General features: G+C 49.9%; 1 protein-coding gene across 2 annotated transcripts in view; it reads right to left on the bottom strand.

Moving 5' to 3' along the window:
* Positions 1-564: 564 nt before the first annotated feature.
* TEAD4 (TEA domain transcription factor 4) overlaps positions 565-17,552 on the bottom strand; it is a 65,577-nt gene continuing 48,589 nt past the window's right edge. The window contains exons 7-11 of one of the 2 annotated variants that reach the window (XM_054577207.1): positions 16,281-16,420; positions 15,050-15,223; positions 4,928-5,068; positions 3,844-3,996; positions 565-3,740 (exon numbers count right to left, since the gene is read on the bottom strand). In XM_054577207.1, the coding sequence (XP_054433182.1) occupies positions 3,627-3,740; positions 3,844-3,996; positions 4,928-5,068; positions 15,050-15,223; positions 16,281-16,420 (722 nt within the window). In that variant the 3' untranslated portion in view covers positions 565-3,626. The remainder of the gene's footprint in view (positions 3,741-3,843; positions 3,997-4,927; positions 5,069-15,049; positions 15,224-16,280; positions 16,421-17,552) is intronic. The other variant, XM_054577206.1, reaches the window with a different exon arrangement.

Genomic DNA, 17,552 nt, shown 5'->3' with positions numbered 1-17,552 from the left:
TCCCACGTTCCCATCTCGATGATGGTGCCTGCTAGCTTTAGGTCGTGTCAGGATGGCAAAGGGTCTGTCGCAGAGGGCTCAGGAACCCGTCCCCTCCCAGGCCCAGGTGGCACAGACCCCACTGCCTGGTACCTGTGCAGTCACTTGTCACCCATCTACCAAGCCCCTGCTAGGCTCCAAACCCAGTCCTTGGTTTATAGAAAGTTAACAGATGAAGAAACCTAAAGTGCCCACTCATAAAAACTGAGTAGGAGGAAAGACCCCGAAGCAATTACATGTGCTTCTCTGTAGTCCACGGCACTCCAGTGCTGCTTTCTGAAAAATCAGATCAAAAAGACTTATGCCCTTGCTTAAAACATTTCCAGGACCTCCCCTCACATGAAGTAAAACCCAAAGTCCTTACTGAGTGAGTGTTGGCCTGTGAAAAAGGGAGCTGGATCCCCGGCTCCAGCCCATCCAGATAGCTGGCCTGGGCAGGACGAACCCCACCCCGCATCCCCGCCCCGCCTGCCTCCACGCCTTGGCCCATGCTCCCCGCCCTCTGTACTCCTGACACACCCGCCTCTCTGTACCTGGAACGCACCCGTCACCTCCCTGCCCTCACCCTCCCTGGGCCTCCAACAGACTCCCCAGCGACTCCCAACGTCAGCGCACTCTCGTTCTTTGACAGCATGTTATCCCATTGTACATGTGTCGTTTCTTTGCTTTGTCTTTCTTCCTCAGCTCCCCAAAGGACCTCATCTGCCTTAGTCACAGACACATTTCCAAAGGCTGGCACAAAGCAGGAGTTCAATTATGTGCTAAATGAATGAATAAATGTATGAATACTCCAAGAAAGTTCCCCCCCTGTGCCCCACTTTCCTCACCTTTAACATAGGGGTAGCACAGTACCCTTCAGGTGAGAATTAGCAGAGTTGACAGAAGTACCTGTTTTCTGGTACCACGGAACAGCTGCTTTAAGGGGTCATGAACGGAATGCTTTTGTTACAAAGAGCAGGAGCACAAACCCTTCTGCATTAGAAGAGGCAACTCCATGCTGACTCTTGAAGAGTAACAGTTCTCCAGTGGGGGCGGAGGGCCAGGGAACACGCGGTGCCACGGCTGAAAGGCAGGCAGATCAGGCCCGGAAGGGTGACTCACGGGGCCCTGGGAGTGTCAGATGAGGCTGCAGGAAAGGCAGGGTCAGGTGGGTCTCCCGTTTGCCCCAAGGGTCGCAGTCTGTCCTATGCTGGTGGGACAGGTCCCCACAGCAGACTTGTTTGGAATAAGCAGGTGATTCTCCATTAAGCTACTGAGGTCAGTTCCTAAAGGAAAAACTCACAGCCAACACCTGGCCCCAACACCTGCAGCCTCCTTCCCACCCACGACACAAAAAGATCATCTTAACTTGTGCATTTGTCTCATGGTGAAGAGGCTGCTCACACATCCTTCCTGAGCACTTGTCTGAATATTCAGCCTAGCTAGCAGGCCAGGTATCAGGCTCTCCCTTGTCCAACCAGCCCCAGAAAAAGGAAGGGGAGGGGAAAGGGCAAGGGCTGTGCCGGCAAGTGGGGGAAGGGCAGGAGAGCCGAGCACAAACCAACCCTCAGACCTAGGAGCACATGCCACCAGAGCCGGGCACCCAGGGACCCCCACACCCCACCTTGGCCCCCATGTACAGCAGAGTTAAGCAACTTAGCATGAGATCTAGCAGTAGTCCATATGTTTGGTTGATTTTTAATAAAGACAGGGGTTGCTGGCCTGTGGGGGACAAAGGGAGACTGGGTAACTGGCTTTTTCCCCACCTGGACAGCCGGCCAGCCTTCTTCCTGTTTGCTTATCTAAACATGGCTCATCCTTTAAGGGGCAGCCCCTCTCAACTAGGGCCCCTTTCCTGATTCTTCTACACCCTGCGCTGTCCTATCTCTGAAGTCCATTGTTCTGAGGATCAGATCAGCCAGTTTTCCAATCTAACTCTTTAGACTGAAAGCTCCTTATTAATAATAAAGTGTATTTATCAAACACATTCATGTGTTCAGCACGATGCTAGGCTCTCTACATATACGAGGTAGGTACTGTTATTATACCCATTTTACAGATGGGGAAACTGAGGCACGGTGAAATTAAGCAACTTGCCCCAAAGTCACATGGCCAGGCAGAAGACGAGTGCCAGGATTTCAATCCTAGTGGTCTGACACCAGAGCCCTTGCTGCTAACCACACTCTTACCCCTTCCTAGATGCTGTCTTTCCTTTTTGTGTATTCCCATAACTATCTCCTCAAGGGCTGGGCATAGTAAACACCTGTAGCTTGAATCACAGGCTCCCAGGGTTGTGGTTCCCACTGGGGATGATCACAAAGAGCCACTAGATGGCAGCAAAGAGCCAGGCCCAGGCCTCCCTGAGGTCAGAGAAAGATGAATTACTTAGTAGCATTTGTTCAGGGCACCTTGCACCAAGCACTTTGTGGACACTCTCTCTCTTCCTCACTATGGCCTTCTAAGGTGGATGCTCTTACTGCCGCCTATACAGGCTCAGAAAGATGGAGACATCTGCCCAAAGTCAGGCAGCTAGGAATACTAGATGAAGCCAGAACTGCTGAAACCCAATGTCCCTGCCAGTTCGCAGGAGAAATAAACAGGGAACCCCTTCGGTTGGTTGCCTCTGGGCCCAGAGTGGGTTCCATGCCGCAGCCCCCTCCATCCCCAGGGAGCACAGAAACTACTGTTTGGGGAGGGAGTGGATGGCCTGGACTGGCTCTGAGGCGGTCACCACCCGACAGGCACCTTGGCTGGGAGGGAGGTAAGACTCAGAGAACGCCCGAACGGGAGGGTCTCAGAGACCACTGGCCCACCACAAACCTCTGACCGACTTTCTCCGCCCACACCACCAACAAAGATGCTGCGTGATGCCAGCCTCAGCACCTCAGCTCCTCAGGCTGGCTTCTGCACTGCCTGCCTGCCCTCCCTGTCCCAGGCTCCTCTGGTCCGCAGTTCCCCCAACAAGCAAGCAGAGCCACGGAATCTACAAGCACTGCAGATAGATAAAAATTAAAGGGCTCCGCATCCCCTTCCAACATTTCCAATAACTCAGTCACCTAAAATCACCCCCTGGGTTGGACCAGTCGCCCTGTTAGCAGCCCCGCGGCAGTGGCAGCAGAGGTGGCCAGGGAGGGCAGCTGCACCACGCCCACGTAACTGTGGTGCACACCTGGGCACACACAGAATGGAGGGCCCACGCGCCTGTCCTCAGGCCTCCCAGGGTGGCCAGCGGCAGGGTGCAGGGCTCGAGGCAGCAGACGGACCATCCCATCTTGAGGTTCAGCCTCTGGTGACGCACTTGACCGAGTCCACTGGAGCAATGGCTTCAGAACTGCTGAAGATACATCTCTGGGGCTGCTTCCGGCCCACTTCCCAGACTGCCCCCCTTCTCCCACAGTCCCTCCCAGAGCTCCTACAGCCAGATGGGGTCCTCTGGAAATACACATCTTGGGTTTATTGGGGTTGGGCACTGCAGGTTCAGGCACAGTTTGTTTCTGGGTAGGAAGAGTCAGCTTTCTTGGCACTTCAGGGGGCTGCCCCTGCAGGTCCCCTCCCCATGTCCCTACACACACAATGTCTCTTCTCCCCCTCCCTGCTCCCCGAGTCTCTTATTCTTTCACCAGCCGGTAGATGTGGTGTTGAGCCCCGTGCTCGCTAGCTGACACCTCGAAGACATATGCAATGCACAGCAAAGTCTCCTGCGTGTCTCTGTTGGTGACCACCTGCAGGTGAGAGAAAAGATCAGCGTCAAGGCTCCAGAAGAGGGCACGCCATCTGCTCGACCCTCGGCCCCACTCCTGCAGCATCCCCAGCTCCCCCCAACACCTGTAGGATGGTGAAGTTCTCCAGCACGCTGTTCATCATGTACTTCTCAGGCAGGTGCTTCAGCTTGTGGATGAAGTTGATCATGTATTCACAGAGCGGGGACCGGTGGATGCGGTAGGAGTAGTGGCCATTTTCATAGCGGGCATACTCTGTCTGTAGGACCCAGGGGACAGCAGGGCTTAGACTCTCTTTTGACCACATCCAGCCCAGGCCCGACTGCATGGGGAAGCTCCATGACCCAAGTGGGAAGAAAAGGCAGAAGGCCTGGAGGCACTTGAAAACAGAGCCTCCTTCCTCCCTCAGTGACAGGGGCTCAAGTGGCAGCAGAAGACCATTCGCCTTGACTTCCGATACTCAGAAGGTTAAGTATTGGAACAGGAGCGCTTCAAGACATAAGAGCAGTGGCAACAGGCAAGACAGGATAGAGGACAATGCAACCTTGGCCCCACACTAAAATAACAGGGGGAAGGATGTACAGGAATCCTTGTGGTCATGGAACTGTCGTGTTTGCATCTACACACACAAACGAGTACATGCAAACCGATGAAATCCTAATCAGATTGGTGAGAGGCATTGATGTCGGTTTCCTGGTTGCCAATAGTTACGCCAAATGTTGCCCTTGGGATTGCAATCGCATATAGATCCACAATTATTTCACAGTAAAAATTTAATTTAAAATAAATAACTTGAAGAGCTTTTTACAAACAGCTATTGCCCCACAATTATTTCACAGTAAAAATTTAATTTAAAATAAATAACTTGAAGAGCTTTTTACAAACAGCTATTGCCCAGATCCCAGCCCAGAAATTCTGGGTTAAGTGCTGTGAAGTGGGGTTCAGGCACTGGTATGTTTCAAGAGTTCTAGTGATCTAAGGTGCAGCCGGGTGCATAGTGGGAAGGGAATGTCTCCTCCCTGGCACCAGCGGGGCACCGGGGTGTGTTTAACATGAGGTGGGTTATCAATGACTAAGAGACTATGAAGAGAAACCTTAATTCAGACAAATTGGAGGAAAAGGAGAACAAATGAAGACCAGTCTGAATTAGTGAAAAAGTCCGGTTTAACAAATGCACAGGCCGCTCCTACCTCCACTTTCTCTACCACCTGCTTGCCAAATGAGCAGACCTTGGTGGAGCAGGTAATTATCATGTTCTCGGGACTCTCATATTGGCTCGAGACCCCATAGAAGGAGCTGCCTTCATCTTCCATATTAGTGTTGAGGTCTGCCTGGAGAGAAACAAGGGAAAGCCAAGAAATGACAGGTAAGTCAGCAGGCACACTAGCGGGCCACAGTCCAGGTACCAGGGCCAGGAAGCAATCAGGGGGGCTTAAAAAGAACCTGGACACCAGAAGCTTGGCAAGCTTCCAGCTTTCTCCACTTGCAGGCCTGCTACAAAATCAGGTTGTGCTGCCTAAATAATGGAAGAAAACACAGGGACCTGCATTAGTTACAGGGCAGAATTGTGGACCATGCTTGAAAAAGAACTGACAGGAAGCTCAGCTGTCTGGGAAGGGCAGGCACCTCAACGTGGCACACAGGGGAGTCAGGGGGGACATCCAAGGGGCCAGGACATGGCCCAGAATGACGCCTCTCACACGGTCGCCACTGCTGGCTTCCCCTTGATTAGTGCTGCGTTCACGTACCACCTACCACATGTCCAGCTATGACCTCCATCAACTCACTCTTATTCTTTAACTTCATTCTTAGCAACCTATCTGTGAAATCAGGGATTCTATTTTTCTATTATACGTGAAAATAACCGCATAACTGTTTTTAAAAATGTTTATTCACACGCCACCTGAAAGAATGCTATGCACCAGGCTTTGGCAGAACTGGCCTAACCCTTCTAGGCTCTTCCTACTACACCAAGAAAGGTAGCAGCTGCCCCAGCACCCCCAGAGTGATCTGGACATGACCCCTCATTGCCTTGTGCTGGCCAGACTGATTCAGCTGGCCTTGTCCCTTCCAGGTGGTAAGCACTCTGGAGGCAAGAACTAAGATTTCCCAGGCCTTGGGCAGTGTCTGGTACAGGATGGGCCTTCCACATAGGCCACGTGTGGCTGTTCCACCTCTCACCTCCGGGTGGCGCCGGGTGAGAGTGGTCCCTGGGTCCCAAGGAGGGACCTACAATCCCCTGCTTATGGGGGAGTCCTCTGAGCCCCAGCTCTGCCCCCATTTCAAATACACTTCTGTTACCACCTCCCACTCACCTGACCCTTCCAATTAGTCAATCACCCATCTATCCTGCCTGAGCCCAGCACAGCTGGGGGCAGTGGGGGCCCAGAGACGCTGAAACACTGTCTCTGCTCTCAAGGAGTTTGTAACTTACGGGAGAGCAAGTAGAGTAAGCAAGCTGGTTGTTTGGGGGAAGACAGATATCCCGCGTGAAATCCAGTCTGCCCCAGAACCGGCCCTGTGGTGACGCTGCACAGACCCAGGAGAAGCCGCCAGCGATGCAGACAATGCACCCCAGGATGCCCCATCCCTCTCATTATAACCCCACCCCTTCTTCTCACGCCTGTATCTCCCTACTCTAAGCACCTCTGCCAAACAAGCTTGCTTCTCTACTTTCTCCGTCTAAGGGGAGAGCTGTACCCCGCTTATCCCGAGAGGTGCCCCCCACCACTCGCCCTCCTGCCCTCAGAATGCCCCCTTGTTCCCCATCCTCCACCCTATTCATAGCTGTGGTGTGGGTGGGCAGCTCACAGGCTGTGCCCGGAACAGGTGTGGGAGATCCGGTGACTGACAGATGAGCCAGGACAGCCGTAGCCCGGGTGTGGGGGCTGGAGGGGCTCGGATTCATTGTCATGTGCTGGTATGTGCCCGGGAGAAATGTCAGGGCCCAAAAAGGAACAGCAGGCTGGGCTAAGCAGACAGTCTGGGGTACTCTCCTCCCTTCATGGCCTCAGCTCAGCCCGGCATTTTCAATTTGCAGACTGGTGTTAATGGCTGTCAGTATCTAAGAGTCCTCTCTGCCCTCACCCCAAGGACAGAGGGGCTTTGTCCTCGCTGCTGGCCTTACATGTTCTGGGGGAGCAGGGCGGGGGTCTCAGCTCCTCAGTCCTGCTCCAGACCCCAGCATACAACTCCATCTGGGCACAGCCTCACAATTCAACCCCTCCTGCTCCCAGACGCCACTTCCAGCCGGGAACGATGTGTCCCAGGGGTCCATGAGTCTATGAGGTACTGCTGCCATCCCATCAGTAAGAGCAGGAATTTTAGTGGGAGGTCAGGTGAGAGACATCAAAGTCCTCCCCCCACCCCAGGGGGGTCTGACCAGCTCCCGAGGAGGCCTGGACAAGGCCTGGGGCTGGCGGCGGAAAACTGCCAGGCAGAAGAAAGAAAGTCTTCAGAGGCAGGAGAAGAAAGAAAGTCTTCAGGGGCGGTGGTGCTGTTCTGCTGCTGTTGTCATTGCGTGTGGCCAGTCTCACACCAGCTGATGGCTGGGGAGGGGTGGCCAGGTCCCAGGCCCAGGAGATGCAGGTCCAGATGCCTGAGATGCCACACTGCCTGCAAGGACCCCATGGTTGACCCAAAGTCTCTTGGTTTGCAAACAGGCGCATTTCTCTATCCACATCACAGATTTGTGCTTCCCTGGTGCCTCTACCTTCCACAGAAGGGAGGAGAGGAGAGACGAGACGACCACCAAGGTACCCAGATCTCTGATTTCACTTGTCCTCATGCTTCCCAAGGCCTTCAGAGAGGGCCCGGCTCGGGCACAGGGTGGTAGGCGCACAGCCTCCCTTCACTGCCAGCTGACCCCATACACAGCAGGACTTCAGAGACACAGCCTGTTGCAAGCCCTCAAAAACAAACTGCTCATTTTCAGAGGGAGAAACAGAGGCCCAGAGAAGCTGAGATCTGCTTGGGACATAGTTCTCAAATCAAGGCTGGAGCCTCCATATGCCAGCTGCGCCCCAGTGCTGCGCACCCTGCGCTCCACTGACACACTCGGAGGGCCTTGTTTGACCACCAAGCTTCCCCCGCGCAGCAGCTACTGCCCCAGGAATGTGAGCTCCGGGAAGACAAAGGCCACAATGGGTCCACACAGCACAAGCGGTGTGCGCAGCCCCCAAACAGAACAGAGAGGCCATGCCTGGAAGCTGCCTAATCCTGTTTCCTTGGCTCCCATTCTTCCCTACTTTCTCTTCTCCTCCCATCAATCCCACCCCCGACCTCCCCACAGAGTCAGAAAGGAGCAGAGCACATGGGCCACGAGCAAGGCTGCAGAAGAGACAGGACAACCCTCCCCATCTTCTGGAAGGGAAAGTCTGGGCTCTAGAAAACCCGAGAACCCCAACAGCACAGAGCTAAGCCTGTGCCCTCCATGCTGTGCCCTAAGTCTGTGCCATTCCACAAGGGCCTGGGGGTCCTTTTTTAGGCAATCCAGAGCCTTCTCTAACAGGAGCAGAGGGAGCACCAGGACCCTGCGTGGAGGGTGACCCAGGTACTTTGCAAGGCAGGCAGTTTAATGTTCTGGAGCCAGACTGCGTGGGTCTGAATCCAGGCTCTGCCACTATGAACTGGGTGACGCTGGTAAGCAGTATCACCTCTCTGTGATACGGCATGTTTCCCCGCAATGGAATGTGGCTGTCACCTCTACCTACCATTGAGCGTGTGGCAAAGATACAACATGGTAATGTATGTGGCATGATGAGAACAGTGCCTGAGATAACCTTTCACCGACCGCCTTGGCCCACCTCACTGTGCGTCTACAACAAGAACAATCACAGGAAGAGTGTCACCCTGGCAGGGTATGTCAAAGCCAGGTCCCTACCTACTCCATGCTCAGTCTCCCCCTATTTGTGAGGCCTAGGATGGTGACTAGAAGAACGCACAATATTATCTTCAATTGAAAGAACGCAGGAGCCAGTAAAAAGAGACCCAAATATGCCATCTCCCAACTTTAGGGTCATGTTCCCATAAATGCCTCCTGTCAACCAGGCCTCCCTTCTGACCTGAAATTGCACCCTCAGGGCAGTTGCCAGTGCTGGGGAAGAGCCACAGGTCACTTTACCCAAGCTCCTTCTTCTGAGTCAAGGCTAAGCCTGGGCAGGTTTCGGGGAGGGGAAGCAGGACTCAGCAGAAGGTTGTAGGCTTCCCCAAAGGGAGGGCCAGGCGCCTCCCTGGGCACACAGCAGGAAGGGGCTGGCATCGCTGGCCGCACACACAATGCTCACTGGCTGCCCATGGCAAGGCCTCTTGCTTCCAATTCCCATGGTCAGGGCTGGAAGGGAGACCAGGGAGAAAAAAAAGGGAAGTAAGATTGGTTCAGTCCTTTCTGGCTAAGGTCCTAAACAGGCTGCTGCCTCTTTCTTGGCCTGCATTATAGCAGTCTCTTACCTGCTTCCGGTCTGGATAGCTCATTCATCAACTAAGCACAACTCTAGCCATGTCATACCCTGTTCAAAAAACTTCAATGGTTCCTCATTACCTATAGAGTATGGACAGCAAATACATAGTCAATGTGCTGCTATCTTCCCATGCCACAGCCATGACAGATATTTCCAGTCAATCCAGCACTTTCTCTAGATCTTTCTGGACCCAGCATTCCAAACAACAACTACCAAGCCTGTGCAAGCAGCACTTAGGTTAAAACCCATTTTCCTGAACATCTGGTTAAAATGGACAAACCATTCGAGTTCATTTTTTTCCCTTCCAGGTAGCCAACCAGAACGACAGCAAAGAAATTTTTTAAATGTTCAGCACCATAAAGACAGCAGAGAAGGGACCAAAATGAGAAGAGAGCTCCACAAATCTGAGCAGGCTGACCAGAAGGGGAACGGCTTCTGTGGGGCAAAGGAAGCACAGGAATCCCAACCTCAAAGTGCTTTCCGAGGGGGGACAGACAAGAAGGAGCTGATGTACTTCAGAAAAGCCCTGCGAGGCGTGGGACCAGAGGGGCCAGGTCAGTGGGGCTGGGGCGGCACAGGAAATGCCACAAAGGGCTGTTTGAAGACTGTAGGTCGGATGGGCGGGCCTCCAGGCAGACGCGCCCACCCCTCAGCAGAGGACAAAAGGGTGATAATCTTTGGAAATTAAACAGAGCTTAGAAGATGGGGAAAAGACAAACCTGAAAACAGGAAAATTAAGTGAAACCTGTGTAAGATAGGGTGAGATCCCTTAGCCCTGTCCCTGCCCCACTCCTAGAATTCTACTGATCAAGTATATCCCTTTTGGGGGGGGGGGGGCAGCCAGAATTAAAGAAGCCTTCTCTAGAGAAACTGAACCACCTCAGAAAAAAGTCTAGTAAACACACTGACATTTACTGGTTTGTTTACCCAACACAACAGCTGGCTCCCAATCCTATTATCTTAAATGGAGCCCACCAGGTGACGATTCCTGGCTTTTACAGAGCTCCCAGTTATTATTAAATAGGGACAAATGGCACAGAAAACAACAACAACAACAACAAAGAATTAACTGGACTTAAACAAAATGAAAAACTTTTGTGCTTCAAAAGACACTATCAAGAATGTGAAAAGACAGCTGACAGAATGGGAGATAACATCTGCAGATCATGTATCTGATAAGGGACTTCTATCTATAATACATAAACAACTCACTAGTCAATAAAAAGACAAATAACCCAATTGAAAAATGGGCAAAGGAGCCAAACAGACAATTCTCCCAAAAAGATATACGAATGCAATTATCACAGAGAATGTCAAGTGTTGGGGAGGATGTGGACAAACTGGGACCCTCATACGCAGCTGGTGGGAATGAAATGGTATAGCCACATTGGAAGACAGTCTGGTAGGTCTTAAAAAAGGTAAATATAGAGTTACTATATGACCCAGCAATTCCACAACAGCGTATGTGCCCAAAAGAAATGAAAACATTATGTCCAACAACTTGTACAGAAATGTTCATAGAAACATTATGCATAATTACCAAAAGGTGGAAACAACCCGAATGCCCATCAACTGATGGACATATAAACAAAACAAAATGTGGTATATCCTTACAATGGAATATTATTCAGCCCTAAAAAGGAATGAAGTACTAATACCTACTACAATATAGCTGAACCTTCACTTGTGCTAAGTGAAAGAAGCCAGACACAAACACCACATACTGTATGATTTGACTTACATGAAAGGTTCCAAAAAGGCTAAGCTGTACAGAGACAAGGTAGATTAGTGGCTGCCCAGGGCCGGGGCAGTAGGGGTGCGGGATGATAGCTCAAGGGTACAGGTTTGCCTCTGGGGTGATGAAAATTTTCTAAAATTAACTGGTTGCATAGATCTGTGATTACAATAAACAACACTGAATTGTACACTTTAAGTGCGTGAATTGTATGGTAAGTGAATTGTATAGTAAGTGAATTATATGACTATTTGTAAGTGAATTATAAAGCTGTTTTTTAAAAAATATGGGCCAAAAAATATGGCCAAAGATTACTGATATTTGTGAAAATGATCCAACTTGAAAACCAGAGACCAAACAGACAGAACAAAAGAATGAAAGGGAAACAAAGACAAAGGGAGTAGAAGAAAATTTAAAGAATAATTTCCCCTTCCTAATCCCGGAAAGGTAAGAGAAAAACTGTATCTATCCAACAAGATCAGGATATAATCAAAGAACAAAAAGGAGCTCTTAAAAATTAAAAAGTTTACGGTCAAAATTCAGTACTGGACAGAAGGGATGGCAGAGAATGCCACCATAGTCCATTAATCTAATTCATTACTAAGTGTACAATGCGCCCTGACCACTAAAAGAGAAAAATGCCATCAACTGAACCCTGATTTTATCTGGCAATTTACTCAACTAAGAGTACATTTCCCTGGTTCCTCTGTAGCTAGAGGCAACATACAACTAAGTGTTGTGTCAGACTTCCAGGAAGGCTCCTTAAAGGGCTACGCTGGCTTCCTCCTTCCTGATGCCTGGAATATGGGTATGATGGCTGGAACTCCAGCAGCCAGGACTTTGAGGACAGAAACCATGCACCGAGGATGGCAGACAGTCAGAGAGGAGTCAGGTCCCTGGTGATCTCAGGAAGTATTGGACCAGCCTGAACAGTCTACCTCCAAACTTATTTTACATGAAAAAAGAAACAAAACGCAAAAACCCAAACGATGTATTTATGCCACTGTTACTTTGGGTTTTATGTAATATGAACTCACATATACTCTTAACTAAGTCAGAAGAATTTTTTAGAAATTAAGGAAATCTTCAAGAAAATAAGTTTGAAAATAAAAAAATGGTAAAAATCATAGATGATAAGTCCAGGAGATCCAACATCAGACTAAGAGGGGTTCCTGGAAAAAAACAAACAAACAAACAAAAAACAGAAAAAAAGAGGGAAAGAAATTATCAAAGAAATAATACAAACACATTCCCCAAGATTAAGAGATGCTATCTCTCATTAAAAGGGCCTACCAAGGGCCTGGCTTTAAAAATAGAAAGTAAAATAACACACATAATAGAGCTCACCAATGTGAAATTTAAGAACATAAGGAATAGAGAAGAAATGCAAAACTTCTACAGATACAAAAAAAAAAAAGGACCAACAAAACCACCCAGAACAAGTTACACAACAAAGGATAAAGAATTAGAATGCTATCAAACTATGCCTGTTAGAAAATAATACAGTAATGCATTAAAAAATGACTCTTGCTCTGCCCAATGGCTCAGCTGGTTAGAGTATCGTTCTGTACACCAAAGGGCTGCAGGTTCAAGTCCTAGTCAGGGCACATATCTAGGCCGTGGGTTTGATCCTGGGTTGTGGTTGTGTGCAAGAGGCAACCAACTGATGTTTCTCTCTCACATCAATGTTTTGCTCCCTCTCTTTCTCTCCTCTTCCCCTCCTTCTCTCTAAAAATAAATAAAATCTAAAAAAAAAAGTCTCAGAATGACAATAGGCCTGAAGAATAACCAGTTAAACTGGAGCAGAACAGGGACATTTAGGAGAAAGATGCCTAGGAGAAATGGGGAACTGATAAATTATCTGATAGGTCTTAATATTTTGGGGAAATTAAACAAAAATTTTATATATGGTAGTTACAATAAAGCAATCTGTAAAATTTTAATAATAGGTTTATTTAAAAATATACAAGTGATAAAGCCACTTATTTATAGGACAAAACAAAAAGCTGTACTAGAAATAAAATTAATCTTGGCTCTCCTGGTGGTCAACATACATTGTCAAAAGTGTCAACATTTAATTGCTTTGACTAAGTTATATAACTCAGTCGTATGATAATACTGGTATGATAAGGAGAAATTGGTATAATGCAGCTAATTTTTTTCTACCACAGTAAATGTCTTAGTCATGATAGCAAGGTATGGCAGTATAAGCTTATTATTTAGAACTGAGATAAACGCCAGAATAATCAGTGAAAATTTAGAGCGATTGCCTCTGGGCCTTGGGGATGGGGTTTGGGAGGAGTGGGACAAGAATCTGGCATGTTTCCTTAAAAGCCTCTTGGCATTAATTAATAATATAAGCATGCACTGATTCAAAAACAGGATAAAAGTAAAAGAAACAATTACCTATTTTTCATCCCAGGATAGATTAAAAGTCAAACTTTTTTATGATCAGGAACTTCTAGGATCTAACTCACCTTTGCAGTTTTATTTTCTATTATTCCCTCCCATACACCTGGACCCATGACCTTCTATCTGGAGCCTACTTCCTTAGGTCAGCCCCACGCTGCAACAGCCTTTCCACGTCTCTGCCTAACAGAGCTTCCCCACCCCTGATAGCCCAGGTCCAATGCCATCCTGCTCATAGAAGAAGCTGTCTTGCAGAGTGCAAGTGCTAACCATCTTACAGACCAGGGGCCTTGGGTCTCAATTCCAGCACTTGCCTCTTCTGGAGAGCCAGTTCTATGGGTTTGGCTGCGGATGAGAGCTAAGCTAGGAATCCCGGCCCAGGCCTGTAAGCCACCTAGAAATGTATATCAAACTTTGTGTGAATATGCCTATTTCCAGGAAAAGTAAAGCTTTCAGATAATCAAGGAGGTCAAGGACCACATAAAGGATAAGACTGCCTGAGCCGTCTCCTGGGTGTTAACAAGGATGCCAGGGAGAGGAATGTAGGAGGAGCCACCCTGTCGATGCTCTGAAACTATTCAAAGGCTCTGATCGCAAACTAGGATTTCCTGCACTTCCTCACTGCGGGCCTAGTTTGCACTTCTCTGACTCTTCCCTGCCTCTCTTCTTGTGTATATGGGGCCCCCTGGAAAGTCAGCTCCCAGAGCAGGCATTAATTATGCCTCTTGGTCTTAGAGAAGATGTTTTGAAAGGGGCAAAATGTACCCATATAACACCTGTCCAGGGGCAAGGTGAGGAGGGCAGCAGAGACAAAATCTATAGGCTGAGCTGTAAAGTTTGGTGGGTATTTCTTTTGGGGTGACATTTCCTAACTCTACAGTCTATTTCTCCAAGCCCTGTCCTTGGAGATGAACTTTCTTTTTTTTTAATTGATTTGACGGGGAGAGAGAGAAAGAGAAACATCAATTTGTTGTTCCACTTATCTGTGCATTCATTGGCTGATTTTTTATGTGCCCTGATCAGGGATCGAACCTGCAACCTTGGCACATTGGGATGATGCACTAACCAACTGAGCTACCCAGCCAGGGGAGACAAATTTGTTTTTGTTTTTAGATTTTGTTATTATTTTTAGAGAGAGGGGAAGAGAGGGAGAAAAAGAGAATCATCAATGTGTGAGAGAAACATTGATTGGTTGCCTCTCGCATGACTCCAACTGGGGACCTGGCCCACAATCCAGGCATGTGCCCTGACTGGGAATCGAACCGGAGACCTTTCAGTTTGCTGAAAGGATGATGCCCAACCCACGGAGCCATGCGGTCAACTGCCCTGCTCCAGGCCCTGAAACCAACTTGGAACTTGCCATTCGAAGATTCAGGTGACTAAGGGGTCCTCATCGGCTCTTCGCCTACCCCTCAGTATCTCCTGTAAGGCTTCTTCCAGTACTACAGTCTCCTTAGGGCTGTACTTGTGCCCAGGTGTGGTTGCCATTACCATGGATGAGAAAATCAGCCTCCTACTAGCCCAGTTCTCCAGCCTCACGGGCCTGACTCCCAGTCTCAGCTACTGCTGCTCGCTCCTCCCCTTCTCACTGGCCCTGTGCTCCACAGGTTTCCACCACGGCAAGGGCACTGTGTGCCCACTCTTCCTCTTCTCTCCTCACTCTCATCGACGTGCTGGGAGTAGGAAGGCAGAGTCTATCGAAGGCTTACCCAGAACTTCACGAGAAAAAAGGCATTGGAAGGTCCCCGTTCAAAGAGCTCCTTGAGTCCACCCTTTTTCTCTGGGAACTTGTCATAAATCTGGCGGATGTCCACAGCTTCGAGGTAGGGGTCACTGTAGCTAGGGCTTGACTGTCCAATGTGTACAAACAGGTGCTTGTTGTACTGTGGAGAGAACAGCTGGTCTGAGGGAGAGCTGGGGGCAGCAGGGCAGACAGAACAGAAAAGAGCTCAGATCTCAGCTATGTGACCTGGAACAAGTAACTTCACCTCTCTGGACCTCAGTTTCCCTACTGGTAAAATTGAGACGATCAAAGGACTGAATGTAAAGTTATTGGTATAAAGCATCTGGTGTAGTACCTGGCACCCAGTAAGTGCTCAACAAGTTGTAGTTGTTATCTGTATTATTCTTAGTCTGACCTTTGTCACTTTAGGCAAATCTTTTTCTATCTTTGGGCCTCTGTTATTTCATCTGTGAGGTAAGACCACTGACCTGGATAAGGCATTTTCAAATTGTGCTCCACCCTTGGAGACAGGGCTGGGTGTCTCTGCTGCTACAATCAAAGCCTACTTTTGTGATACACATAGGGCTTCTGAGTAAGACCTTGTTTGAGTAACAGGTTCCTGAGCTAAAAAACAAGTTAGAAAATGCAAGAGTGAGACGGCTCAGCCTCCTCCAAGTGCTACTTTGACCTTTGCAGGTGACGTAAGATACTGAAGTGGGCAGGGGTGAGGGCAGGGCTCTGTTCCCAGCTGGTCTCCCAGCGAGGCAGGTCAGACACCGGAGACTCCTCGGAGCCACAGGGAAAGGATGGAAGGGCCTGGGGCAGGGGCTGGGACGAGCAACTCTGGACTGGGAGATGGATGGGGTGGGAGGGAAAAGGACATGGAGGGCAGAACAGAGGTCTGGGAGAGGGCCTGAGAGAACGGGGATGTGGCAAAGAAGGCATGGGAGGGCTTTGGGATTGAAGCAACAGCTACACAGGGAGAGAGGTACGATGAAGTGAGGAAAGAAGAGGGAGGTGACTTGAGGAAGCAAAGGAAAAGGGGAGAGAAGGTCAAGGAAGCCAAGGCTGTAAGGGAACGGGGAACCTAAATTAAAGTCTGAAGTGGAGTGGGGCAGCAGGGCTGGGAGAGAAAGCCGGAAGCAGGGGGAAGCAGAGCTGGAGAAGGTGAGGGAGCTCCAGGGTGAAAGAGCGGCCAGACAGAGGCCAGGACCTACCGTGTCAGGGTCTTGCTGCTGCTCCAGGAAGGCAGAAAACTCCAGCATCCAGAGCTTGGAGCTGGCCACGCTGCGCCCCTGCCAGGGGGGTGCTGGGGGCGCTGAGGGCGATGGGGCGGGTCCCGCAGGAGACTCAAAACCTGCAGGCAGTGGGAGAGGCACACGGGAGCCTGTTCACACACACCCTCCCCACAGACACCCTCTGCACGGACCCTGGGCCCGCTGGAGGGGCATGCAAAGTACTGGTTGGGAGTCCTGGAACAGCCCTGTTGGGGAGGTACAACTCAGCCCCCTTGGCTCACAAAACTACACTCATGGGAGACTGCATGCCAGACAGGCTAGATGCCTGCTGGGCTGCGAGGACTTCTAGGAGGCTCTGCCGGGTCCTCGCCCCCAAGGAGCTTCTGGTCCAGCAGGAGGCTGACCAGATAAATCTCTAATTATATATAATGACAGAAGCCCTGCGAGAAGAGAGTTTCCTGTTTGGTTCCCTGCTGTCTCTGTAGCACCTAGAACAGTGCCTGGCCTAGAACAGGCACCCTGATACAGGTCTGCTGATGAAGGAAGTCATGAATGGGATAAGTTGATAAGGTATGCACTTGGCACCAAAGAGGAGTTCCTAGTTCAATTCCAGGGTGGTCAGAAAAGGTTCTTCCGACGGTGATGTCCAAAAGGAGTTAGGACGTAGACAGCAGTAGGTGAAGCCAGGGAAAGGGCATTCCGAGCAGAGGGCACAGAAGAGGCAGAGGTCGGGGGGCTGTGAGACGCTCTGTGAGTCTGGGAACTCAAGTCTGTGGTGGAACTAGAGAGAAGGGCGGGTTTGCACCAGTGGCAGGAAACAAGGCTGAAGAGATGGCGCATCAGGCCAGACAAGTATGAATTTAACCTGAGAGTTCGGGAGAGACTTGAGGATTTTAAGCAGAGCAGTGAAATGCTCAGATCTGCATTTCTGAAAGATCTTATTCCAGTTTGGAGGGACAGGTGGGGTGAGGCAGATCAGAAGCACAGTCCTCGCAAGACCTGAATGAAGGAAGGCAGTGAAGAGGAAAAGAGGAAGGGACACAGTAGGGACATGAAGCGAGCACAAGCTCAGGCCTTGGCGACTGACGGGTGAGAGCAGTGGGGCCGACCTCCAGATGATACCAGTGTTCCAAGCCGGGAGTCTGGTGAATGGGGCCCACGTGCTGAGGTCGGAGGAAGGAGATGGAGAAGAAACAGTAGTCAGAGGGGTGGGTGGAGAGACTGTGCTAGGAAGACACTTTAGCCTGTGCT

The sequence above is a fragment of the Pteronotus mesoamericanus genome, unplaced genomic scaffold (genome assembly GCF_021234165.1).
Source record: "Pteronotus mesoamericanus isolate MK-2021 breed Mesoamerican mustached bat unplaced genomic scaffold, CSHL_Meso_final contig_41, whole genome shotgun sequence".
Lineage (NCBI taxonomy): Eukaryota > Metazoa > Chordata > Mammalia > Chiroptera > Mormoopidae > Pteronotus > Pteronotus mesoamericanus.
This window is presented reverse-complemented; position numbering and strand designations above follow the sequence as displayed.